A 12,642-nucleotide genomic window follows, 5' to 3' on the forward strand; every position below is an offset into this window, starting at 1 on the left:
AAGTTAAGTTTGACCAGAATTCAAATGAGCAAAACAAATTTAAAAAAAATCAAAAAATGGAAAAACCAGCGCACATAGTCTGTACATATAGAATATATGTGTAGGAAAGTTATTTGGCTGATTTAGATAAGGTCGAAAAAAACCTTGCTTAGAAATGAGGCCGTTTACCCTACCTTTGGACCCCTCTTTTTAGCACATTTTTCATGAAAATTTCAAAAACCTCACCACAACTTCATTTTGGATTGACTAAGAAGTATCCAGGCTTAGTTTTTCATTTTGATGTTTTAGACTTGCTTAAATCTTGGTCAAAGTTAGGTTTGACCAGAATTTAAATGAGCAAAACAAAATTCAAAAAAATCAAAAAAAGGAAAAACCATGTGCTCATTCAAACATCATCCAACAGATATTTAAACATCATGTCAAACATACTTCTAACATAGTTCCAACATCATCCAACAGAAATACAACATGTCAAGTGATAAATGTTTCATAATACAACATCATTCCTTATTCATAATGTTTCATAATTGTTCATAGATAGCGTTGGGGCTTCTGTCTGTTCCTTGAGCTTCTTGCCATCACTTTGCTCCTCGTGCACCTTGTGCTCATTGTTTCTTCTCTTCTTCTCTTGGTTGTCGGTACCTTGCGCGTCTTCTTCAAACCTACCATAGAGCTGTGCAAAACATAAAGGGTCCAAACATAAACGGTAATGAGATCGTGTCAAATGATAGATGTACAGTAGTATTTGACCCTTGCAAGATTTACATACCTAGTAGAACTCACAACAACAGAAGGTTGGTCACCATTTGGAGCCTCACTTGGATCATCATTTGGAGCCTCACTTGGATCACCATGATCACCATTTAGAGCCTCACTTGGATCACCATTTGGAGCCTCACTTGAATCATTATTTGAAGGATATTTTGGATCATCGTCAAAATCATGCGGCTATTCACCATCATCATTTGGAACCTCGTCAAAATCCTCATCTGATGCAACCGGCTGTTGACCATTATTTTCATCATCTGTTGAGGCAACCGGCTGTTGACCAACATTTTCATCATCTGTTGAGGCAATCGGCTGCTGACCAACATTTTCATCGAAGCCTTCATCGAAACTCTCTCCGAACGCTGGATCTACTGTGTTATCACAATACTTACCGAAATGACCAGACCCACCACATCTTGTGCACTTACGCTTCCTCGCTCCAAGTCCAGCTCCTTCGCTGCAAGGTCTTATTCGACTCTTCCTTGGTCTACCTGCTGCTCTCTTCAGAACTGGAGCGCAAAGCTTGAATCCAGGGTCCACCATGTCCCATTGTTGTTTTCCCTCCATAGCAGGCAAGGCATAAGCATATGTGGCTTTGAACCTTGCAACAGAGTAGTAATCATGCACATACTGCTGTATGTTCCCTGCTGGACCTGGAAGAGAAGTGATGAAAAACAAGGCATGAATGCATGGCAACCCAGTTATCTGTCATTGCCTACAACTGCAAGTTCTAGCTTCTAAATCCACTGGATATCTCCATTCCCTCTTCTCTTTATCCAAATATGATATCTCTGCTGTGGTACCCGAGCAAAGTGTCATGTTCATTTCCAAGCCTATTGTCTACTGCTTCAGTTCATTCATCACGGCAGGGATGATAATGTGGCCCATGAATTTTGCCTCGGCTATTCCTGCACGATAATGAAATTTCTGCATGTATTCCATCCTTATCCTGTCAAGCAAATCCACCACATAATGACCCTTTAGTTTCCGGATCGTTGAGTTGAAAGACTCTGCTAGATTATTGTGCACATAGTCAACTTTGCTCACTTCACTGAATTGGCTTCTGGCCCATAACTTGGAGTGGTGTGTTTCCAAGTATTCTTTTACTTTGGAATTCATGTATAACTGCCTCAAGTGGTAGTTGTGCTTCTTCACACTGCATGTCAAAGATGCTGGCCATAAATTGTCGGTATACACCTTTCCTTTGAATTTCTTCATGAAATTTGCAGCAAGGTGATGCATGCATTCCCTATGCTCTACTCCAGGGAACACATTGTCCACGTCCACTTCTAAACCTTTGCAGGCATCTGTATGAATGACCAACCCATTGGGATGTGCAATAGCCCGGCGGAGATTATGCAAAAACCAAGTCCAGCTCTCCTCAGACTCTGTCTCCAGCACACCATAGGCAACTGGAAATACAAAACTATGTGCATCAACTGCACAAGCTGCTACTAACTGTCCTTTAAACCTTCCTGTGAGAAAAGTAGCATCAATAGCCAAATAAGGCCTGCAGCCTGCCAAAAAACCCCGGCGACAAGCCTCAAAGCAGACAAAAACCCTTCTAAAGCATTCCTTGGTCTTTGTCACTCCCCTGAATGTGTACTCCACGGTGTGGTGATCAATATCTACAATACTACCTGGGCTTGTCCTCTCCACTTCACCTTTGAATGAATACAATAATTGAAAACTTTCCTGCCAGTTACCATAAATAGAATCCATAGCATGTTGTTTACCATTGAACAACCTCATGTATGGTAAATCTATCTTGAACTTATCTTTGATGTTCTTCTGCAATTCCTTTGGACCCACTTGCTGGTTTTCTTTCACCCACTTTTTTACTTCTTCTGCCACCCATCTTGACTTGGCTCTACTGATTGTATCCTTCCTAAGGGTTGATTCCTGGCATGTGTGCTTAAAAGGATTCACTTTGACCTGAACATTAGTGCTATTCCGCATTTTAGCTGCAAGCAGCCTCCATGGACAACCCTCAGTCGGACAGTGCACTCTATAACGTACTTGATCGCTCTTGTCAACTTTGAAAGTACGTTCTACCTTGATGCAGTATGTCACAAGTGCATTTCTACACTCATTCATGGATGCAAAAACTGTACCTTCTTCCATTTGAGGGTTCAAAGGGTCCCATTCAATAGCTGCAAGGTCTTCGTCCTCACCCATCGCGTCATCATCCACACGGACTGCATTGTGAGCCTCATCTTGGTTTTCAGCCCGAGGTGCCCGTCGTAAATTTTGAATAACATCAGAATATAACTTCTCTTCATCAACCCCAGAATTGTAGCCATCAGGCTCCACTTCAAGGGGGACCCTACTGCTGTTGCCCACACTTGTCGAGCCACCACGTCGCCGTGCACCAACTGAACTGTTCTGGCTAGAGATGCCATTACGACGACTTGATTCTCCTCGAGATGTTGCACCCGCCATCCTAGGTCCAAATGCCTGCTCAAGCACATCAACTTGCAGCCTCACATGAAAATTATCTTTCTCTTTATGCCTAACAAACATGGTAGCTAGCTCTTCATCATTACTAACTGTCATCCAATTCTTTTCCCCATTATAGTATTTGTATACCACTTCATCAAGCAAACCCCAAGGATATTGGCTACAAATTACCTCCCCAAATTGTCTGAAACTCCAATTACTAGCCACTGGCAACCGATAATCAAAACCTCCTTGGTATTTCTTCTTATCCTTTGCATCGAACATGTACCGGTCCCTTCTAATGTGCACCATGAAAGCAAACCGCAACTCCATCCTAACCGGCGAAAAACAGAGACGCAATCAGCACACTAATTGGGCAAACCTACTCGAATCGAGTGTTCAAATGCACAACTAAGCTCAATCTAAACAAGAGGCGAGACTTACCCCTCGGGAACCCAGTCGTGGACGCGGCGGATCTCCGGCCCGATGCCTGCCTCGCCAAATACTCCGGGGTCGCCGCTGCTCACCATTTCGCCCTAGGGTTCTTCCTCCTAGTTCAAATAGCTCCAGCAGCCCCCCACCTTTGAGCGCTCCGGCCGGGCGCACGGAAGGAGGCCGCGCCGCGAATCGAGCAGGTGGCGGGCGCCCCACCCGTGGCGTCGCAGCAAGGTGGTGGGCGTCACAATGAGCCGTGGAGCGTAGGCGCAGGGAGGTAGCGGCGGAGCAGGCCGTGCAACTGGTGGCGGGGCAGGTGCTGGCCGCGGCGCAGGCGGCGACGGCGGCGGCGGCGGCGCAGGACAGCCGGCCGGGCGGATGGGTGTGAGCTAGAATGATTTGGGGATTTAGTTGCAGGGGCCTACATGTCAGCTCCGGACCCACGTCCACGCGGTCCCACGTGTAAGCTCCGGACTCACAACTACTAACGCCGGCGGACGGAATGGACTCAAATATGGCCGTTTGGCCTCGTCGTAGTTGCTGTGCTTGGACTAGGGGCAAAACTGAGGACAATTCGCATCTGAGGGCAAAACTGAGCACATGAACACCACTGAGGGCAAAAGGATAATTAACCCAAGAAAAATCTAACGGACAAGTGTGTGTGCGCGTTCGCGCGTGAATAGTCTATCAAACAAGTTGGGAATCCAGAACAAAATCGCATAACATTTTGTTAAAACAATTGATCATATTGAAACCACAGTCCACAGACACCTGTATTCTATATGAATGAGTGGAGGTGCCAATAGAACATTTGTCAGCACGCAATTAATTTTTTTTAGAAAAGGAGGATGACCCCCGGCCTCTGCATCTGGGTGATGCATACGGCCACTTTATAAATTATTCTCACAAGACCTTACAAAGTCATACAACAGTAAGACTAAAGACGTCGACTAAGCAACAAATTGTCGCTACACCTATCCAGTTGATGAAGGGGCGCAGATAGTCTGGGCCTAATACCAAACAGACATCGCAGCCAAGCCTAACATCTAAAACCTGAGACCCCAACCTAGCCACTTGCCGGGTCTGGAGCACACACTGGTCCGGCGTGCCGTCAGAGGCCGCCGCCGCCAACTGCCACCGCTCCATCTTCAGAACTGTACTGATGCATCAACCTTGCTCGGTCCAGCTATCGTCGATGCCACCTCGGTGCCCAACGACACCTCCTCCCTCCGCGCAAACAGCTGAACACGTCGCGGTCGCCACTGATACACCTCAGCGCCATGCTGCCAAGTACCACCAGCCGACACAGCTTGAAGCCCTTGGAGATCTGTCATGCGTAGCACCTGTCGATCAGGAATGACCAAACGTAGCACCTGTCGGTCAGGCATGACTTGACATCTCCACCGAAGCTCCGTGCAAAACGAAGTTGCTCCACCTCCTGCCTCTGGCAATCGATTAGCTCAGCCGGCAGGGACCTTCCAGAACAATGGAAAAAACTCTATATAGTGACTCCATGTGGGGCGTCCAGAAAAATTTCATGAATTCTTGTAAAACAAGTTGACAATATAATATGTCTAACTCTTTTTCGCAAAAAATAAAATCAACAATATAAAAGGAGAGATTCGAAATTTGAATGTTCCTGATAGCCACAAATACTAGAATAACCAGCTCACCAGAAGTCTACACCATGAAAGAATATCGCCACCATCTGTCGGTGTCGCAAGACCTAGCTAAGGGAGACTGGGAGAACAATAACGGTAAATCTAGCGTCCAAGTGGGGAAATCCGATGCAAAATTTTATTGTTTTATTAGACAAGTTGGTGATATTCAAACCACGGCCGACACCTATGTAATATATTATGGCATGAAGATTTGAAAATTCAAATTCGATAGAAAACAAATAGAACCATCCACAGCTCGATCAGCCTCTTTTGCTTGAGGTTTATATAATTTTCGGAACCGGCCATAGAGTATCGTCATCAATGAAGAAATGTAGTACAAATCTCCGGCGCCGACTGAAGATCGGATGGCGCGGAGTCCTTTTCCACCTTGTTGGGGAAGAGAAGTTGGCACCACAACTGGTGTCACGAAAGCAACGTTCAGGGAGGCCGACAAGCAACTCGCACTGGGTGGCTGACTCAGCGAGAGCTCGCACATAATCTTCTTCCCCTCGATGGAGATAAGATCGAGAGCTGGCGCGTACGTGCCACCACAGACTCCACCGTCCTCACCCCTGTCCGTGGCCCTTATAAATCCACAGGAGTCTCAGCTCTCTCCTCAACGAGGACGAATAACAGTGCAACGAAGAAATACTCTGCTCTGTGTCAAGGAATCAAGAACAGAGAAAGGCGAATCCATGGCTACGTTCGCGACGTCGTCGCCGGCGGTGATGGTGTCGGCCCGCCCTGGGCGGGTGGCAAGGGCTCGGCGGTGCGTGGTGGCGCGAGCGTCCGCAACGATGGCGGCACCGGCGACGGTGGCCGCAGGGAGGACGCACTACGAGGTGCTCGGGCTAGGCGCCGGGGCCGGCAGGGGCGAGATCAAGGCCGCGTACCGACGCCTTGCCAGGGAAGTGCACCCTGACGCCGTCGGAGGTGGCGGCGACGAGGAGTTCATCCGGCTGCACGAGGCCTACGCCACGCTCACCGATCCTGAGGAGCGCGCTCGCTACGACCGAGATGTGACCTGCCGCGGCGCGGGGATGATGATGCGGCGGGCGGCTGCGGCCGGGCCGGCGTTCCGGAGGAGGACATGGGAGACCGACCAGTGCTGGTAGGATGGGTGGACTCACGCGGCTGTCATCCGGGAGCATCGGCCGGTCCGATCAGGCACGGCTCGTCATGGAGGCGGCGTTCGCTGAAGAGAAGATCCCGCCGACTGCCTTGGCCGGCCGGTCAGAATTGGACAGCTCAGATCGGGTGTGCGGACGCGGGAGCTCAGTACGTGGCGTCAAGAGTCGTTTTTTCAAGATCTCTTGTGCGTCCGATTAGCCTAATGCAAAAATGTAAATGAATTAGTTACATATACTGTAAATTAAAGGCCAATGGATATACTAGTTTTTTTTACGGTAACTCTAGTACTTCTACGATCCATATTATGCAATTAACTATCGCTGATTTAGTTCTTTAGTAATAGTAGGAATTAGTTACTTTCTAGTTTTTGCAGGAAATTAATTACCAGAGTACAACAATTTATGTCGGTCATGTCATGAAGGCTGACATGGTATCTATCTCTTGAGATACTAAGCTCACTTGATTTGAAGCCTCATGCTACATCGGGGAGGCTTGCTTAGGGGATGTGTCGCTCATTGAGAGCAAAGCACATCTACTCCTTTCCTTTCTAAATATAAGTCTTTTTAGAAATTGGACTATAAAAACTACATTCGGATGTATGCAGACATCTTTTAAGTACAAGTTCACTCATTTTGATCTGTATATAGTCTATAGTAGAATCTCTTAAAAACTTATATTTAGGAATGGAGGGAGTATATAGCTAAAATACGTCGGTCAGTTTTCCTAGTTTTGAGAAGGTTCTTGACGGTATTGTGTAGTTTATATTTTTTATCGGTTTTAATATTTTTTTTCTTTTTCTATTTTCCTTTTCTGTTCCTTTTTTCTTCTTTTTTATACTGTAACTTTTTACATTTTTATTCATGAACATTTGAATAAAACCTGAACATTTCTTAAAATTTATTAACATTGTTTAAAATTTAAATTTATGGTTTTTTTTAATTTCATGATTTTTTAATTCATAATATTTTTTAAAATCCAAGAGAGATACATCCATTGACTAAATAATCACAAATACAATAAGTCTACCATTTGTATTAATTTAAAGGTTGCGTCCACACAAATCTTGCCTGCTAGACCATGTGCTAAATTATTCAGCTAATTCTAAGTAATACGTCTGTTTAAGAATCCGTCCGATTAACAAGTTAACTTGCCGATTAATCCCTACTCATAGGGTCACCGTGTAAGCGATAAACTGTTAAATCATCTGATTAATTAATTAGTTAGCTGATTAACTGCCAGATTAACCTATTAATTTCCTGCTCGTCAGCCAACCGAGCATCTACCAGAACATTTTTATTTAGGCTATTACTTTTATTTTATTTATTTAGGTTATTATTTAATTTATTGTTAATTAAGATTATTTTTTTTATCCAGGTTACTTTTAAATTAATGTTTTATTTAGGTTAATGTTCATTTGGGTTACATTACTTTTTTTTTGCGGGAAGGTTATATTACTAATAAAACATAGGGCGGCCAGAATGTAAGATGAGGTTCTCGGAGTCTTTAGTAGGTACAGTTAGGTAGTGTTGTAAAAGATCATATAGTATTTTCATAGTATGAAATTGGAGGGGATGGCCCTCTTTCGCTAAAAGGAAGCACTTGTTGTCTAAATGCATAAGAAGAAAAAATGAGTGGTACTAATACTGATTGTGCCAGGTCATTCATCTTATCAGGATATCACATATCATTAGCATCAATAATGCATGCAAGCCAGCACTTTTCCCATGCATATCATTTCCCTGTTCATTTCACGGCGACGTCCACGTCCACGTCCTCCGCTCCCCTCCGGCCCAGCTCCGCCCCCCACGTGTCTGCGGCGCCGAGACAGACGAGGCCGCCCGGCCGTACGTCCCCGTCGGACGTCGCCATGGCACTTGTATATGCATGATTGGTCTCCGACGACCCGCCCACCCAATTGATAACGCCGTCAATCACGAGCTCTATAGCCAGCTGCATGCATGGGCGCATGGCAGGCTGGCTTCTAGTCCGAGATAGGCAGCGCATGCATAACACGTATGACCACAGGAGGGCATCTTCTCTGAACACGTACGGTACGAGTAGCTTCGGAGAAGTACTAGCGTGCTTCTAGAACCTTCCAGAACACGAAGAAAAACAGGCTAATCAATTATTGGTGACGACGAGACCAACGCGGTGCAGAAAGTTCAGGGGTACTGTGTCATCAAGACTAGACACAGAACGAAAACAAAAACGTACAAACACGAACGAGCGCAGGAAAATTCAGAGATCGATCACGGTAGATATCACTTTCAGGCGGACTAGTAAGTGGGCGACGTGCACCGGATTCAGATGACCACAAACACCATGGATTATCCCATCACTAAAAGTCCAAACAGTGAAAAAAAATATGTGATCACACAATGGATTAGCCCATCATCACCACAGGCACTTGTATATACATGATTGCAAGCCGCAATAGCACATCTGTCAACAGGCAATCGATTAGCTCAGCCGGCGAGGAGGGACCTTCCAGAACAACGGAAAAAAACTATGGTCAATCCACGTGGGGCGTCCAAGAAAATATCATGAATTCTTTTTAAAACAAGTCGACAATATGAAACGAGAGGTCCGAACTTTGAAATTTGAATGTTCCAGATAACCACAAACGCTAGAATAACTCAAGAACAGAGATCGGAGAACCGATGGCTGCTGCGTTTGCGTCGACGGCGGCGGTGTTGAGGTCTGCTCGCCCGGGACGGGTGCCCATCGCTCGGCGGTGCGTGGTGGCGCGGGCGTTCGCGACGATGGCGGCACCGGCGGGGCTGGCGGCGGGAAGGACGCACTACGATGTGCTCGGCGTAAGCGCGGGGGCGAGCAGGGGCGAGATCAAGGCCGCTTACCGGCGCCTGGCGAGGGTGGTGCACCCGGACACCGGCGGCGGCGGCGGAGACGACGGGTTCATCCGGCTGCACGCAGCCTACGCCACGCTCGCCGACCCCGATGAGCGCGCGCGGTACGACCGGGACGTGACCAGCCGCGCCGCGGGGATGATGATGCGGCGGGCGTCGGCGACGACCGGGCCGGCGTTCCGGCGGCGGACGTGGGAGACGGACCAGTGCTGGTAGGACGTACGGCCGGGCAAACGCGGCTGCCTTCTGTGGGCTCTGAGGCTCTGAGCCCCTGACCGGCGGCCGCCCGGTTTGCTCAGGCACGGCGCTGGAGAGAATGTTCTGCCGACTATTGTGCTCCGTAAGATCAGGATTGGACGGCTACAGCACGCGGGAGCTCTGTACACAGCATGACAGCAAGAGGCGTTTTTTAGAGATCTCTTGTGCTTTCGGTCAGAAAAATGCAAATGTGTAAATTAATTAATTAACTACTGTAAATTAACAGCCAAGGAATATATGGTAGTAGCTCTCTTTGTAATAGAAGAAACTAGTTAACTCTATGTCGGTCGTTTCTTCGAAAGTTGTCTCTTCTGTTCTACAGTTATAATCAATTAACAGGGTACAAAAGTGTAAAAAGAAAATTGGTCCATGTCAGTCACTTCTTCTTCTTCTTCTTCTTGTTTATGACAAATGGATGCGAGAGACACCTTCGACTCCGAGATTGGATCTAGCATCGGGCTGTACTTTTCTGAATGCTGTTTTGTGAGTCCTGTCATCGTTTTATCTCTCTACAGAAATCTGTGACTAATAATATACTGAAATTTTAAGGAGGCTCCTAAAACTTCCGGAACAAGCTCCTATACGACCAGGTGTCACGGACTGGGCCTTGGCCGTGAGAAGAGGCAGTGTGGAGGCCATGTGGGTCCCATCTAGGTGGGTCCAAGTCCATAATGAACCTCCACACTAGAAAATATTTGTGTAATGATTCGCCATTGAAAATATCATTTTTCTGCAAAGGCAAAAACACTAGAAAACATGAACTCACATTTCGCATCGATGAATATGTTACTCTAATAAATATAATATAAGCCCTAACAAGAAAAGTATAATATAGAAGGTGCCAAAAATATGTATAAATGATGTACATATACCACGAGCATAACAAAAATTATAGACACATTTGAGATGTATCACTAGACAAAGTTACCCAACTCGAGCACTTGGAAGCTCACGCATCATTAATATCCAAATTAAATAAAAGTACATATGCCAAAAAATACAAATCAGTTACTACTAGAAACTATTTATACTAATAAATATCATATTGTAATAATTTTTTATAATTAAATACATGGGCATGTTTACATTCTTAATTTTTCTACTTTTAGTTGAAAAACTATTTAATATTGTATATCAAAACATTTTTTCAATGAGAACATAGTTTAGCAAAACACAAGGGCGAGTAAGAAATTTTAGTATAAAGATTGGATGTCTGCCACGGAAATTAAGCTACGTTGGATATGCCCCCGTGATGTGCGCAAAATGAAACGAGATTTCCATATCCAACATCGAGACATGTGCGGGCGGAAATTTGAGTTACCATATACATGACTTAAGCTAATCCAGTTTTCATTTACATACCAAAGAAAATCTATTAAACAAATCTGCCGCGTGCGGGAGTGACTCGAAGTGGTAGTGTCTGCTGCTACAACAAAGAATTTGTGACTTCCGTCAGAAAAGTTAATTCATTTGTTCTGCATTCTATTTGTATCGGTCTTTTAATTTCTTTTTTCTTAGGTTTCAAATATTCGTTTTGTTAGACTTTTGCCTAGCACATCGAGGCGATGGTTAAGGACATAAAAGATAACTCAAGAACAAACATATATGTTAAAATTCAAAGTCTAATTTTTGCTAGGTCATTGTTGCAAACAAATGTTACTCTTAAACATGTTTTAACCGTCATGCCATAACTATGTCTATTAATTCTGGCCGCCACCTCAATCAATACCACTTTGTCCTTAACCCGTGTTGGTATTAACTACGCATATCACCAACCCTCAAGAGTTTAGACATGACAGAGCATTTGTAAGGGCATAAAAAATTCTATGTGAACTGATTCTCGTGTGACGATAAGCAACCGGCTACAAGTTTTGCATGATTTCTCCTGATACCATACTCTACTAGTAGCTGTTTAGACATACTATCTTGGATCATTTGGACGCAGAAGAAAACGGGTAATTGGGCATCACGATCAAAAGGGCATAAAAATCAAGAGAGATGTACGTATTAGAATCTAGATGAAGATACGTGCAGAAATATCAGATATTGGATTGCACTGAAGTAGCCATTATTGACAATTTTATAGTATGTAGAAGAATAAGTAATTGTATATCCCCGCAAAAAAATAAGTAAATGTATATAACACAAAACCAGGCCTTCCATCGTGACAAGCACAGCGCAGAAAAATCGGAGGTGATGGCCAATCATTACACAGCCTTCACTTTCAGACGGACCAGTTAGTGGGCGACAGGCACCGGGTTCAAAACTTCAGGTAACCACAAACAAAAAAACATTAAGTCCCTTGAAAGTCCAAATGACATCAGCATCGATCTATCACCGTCGCATGCAGAACAGGAGCTACCACGCCTCAGCCGGGACCTTGGACAAGAATGAAAAATCTATCGTCCAAGTGAGACATTAAAAAAACTGGGATCAAATCCAGACTCAACAAAATTCAGGCACTAATCCAATAAGGGGTGAATGGAACGAATTTGCTTCAAATTGGTTGAAATGCTGAATTATTAAGTGAATGTCTATATCACATCTAGATGTGAGATAATATCTCACATCTAAGTTTTTGGAGTGCAGTTTTTTGTAGCTCGGTCTACGTGGTACCCCCTATCGCAGCCATCTATTCTGGGTTCAGTTCCATGTGGATATGTGCATGGATGGAAAATTAGCAGCTGGCACCAGGCGCTAAATACTAATCTTCTGCCGCTAGGGGTAGTAGCGAACTGCATCCGATGTGCGTTCCATCTGTCCGTCTCCCGTCCCATCAGACTGAGACAACGAGTGTAGACCCATCACATGTGAGCAACGTTCCATGTTTTTACCTTTGCATGCCACAAATTTATTTATTTATTGCATGCAGCGCATCTCTCTCTCCTCTCTCTGAACTTTACATGCAACTCTCTCTCTCTCATTTTCTTATCTCTTTTGGTAAAGTTTGCTCTCTAATATTTGCATCCATGCATGCAACACTCGTTTTTATTTCAGTTCTTCTCTTTTTCTTTATTTCAGTTCCTGATAGGTGACATTCATTTAAATATTTGCCAACAGTTAAAAGAAGGGCTAGCTGAGTG

General features: G+C 44.8%; 2 protein-coding genes across 2 annotated transcripts; both read left to right on the plus strand.

Moving 5' to 3' along the window:
• The first annotated feature begins 5,910 nt into the window (after window positions 1–5,910).
• On the plus strand, window positions 5,911–6,718 carry LOC119341232 (chaperone protein dnaJ 11, chloroplastic-like). Its single transcript, XM_037613100.1, has one exon. It carries the CDS (start codon window positions 5,999–6,001, stop codon window positions 6,416–6,418), a length of 420 nt encoding a protein of 139 aa, XP_037468997.1. The 5' UTR covers window positions 5,911–5,998; the 3' UTR covers window positions 6,419–6,718.
• Window positions 6,719–9,094: 2,376 nt separating this feature from the next.
• Window positions 9,095–9,831, plus strand: LOC119341528 (chaperone protein dnaJ 11, chloroplastic-like). Its single transcript, XM_037613401.1, has one exon. It carries the CDS (start codon window positions 9,095–9,097, stop codon window positions 9,515–9,517), a length of 423 nt encoding a protein of 140 aa, XP_037469298.1. The 3' UTR covers window positions 9,518–9,831.
• Window positions 9,832–12,642: the final 2,811 nt, after the last annotated feature.

Source organism: Triticum dicoccoides, chromosome 7B (assembly GCF_002162155.2).
Source record: "Triticum dicoccoides isolate Atlit2015 ecotype Zavitan chromosome 7B, WEW_v2.0, whole genome shotgun sequence".
In the NCBI taxonomy this organism is placed as follows: domain Eukaryota; kingdom Viridiplantae; phylum Streptophyta; class Magnoliopsida; order Poales; family Poaceae; genus Triticum; species Triticum dicoccoides.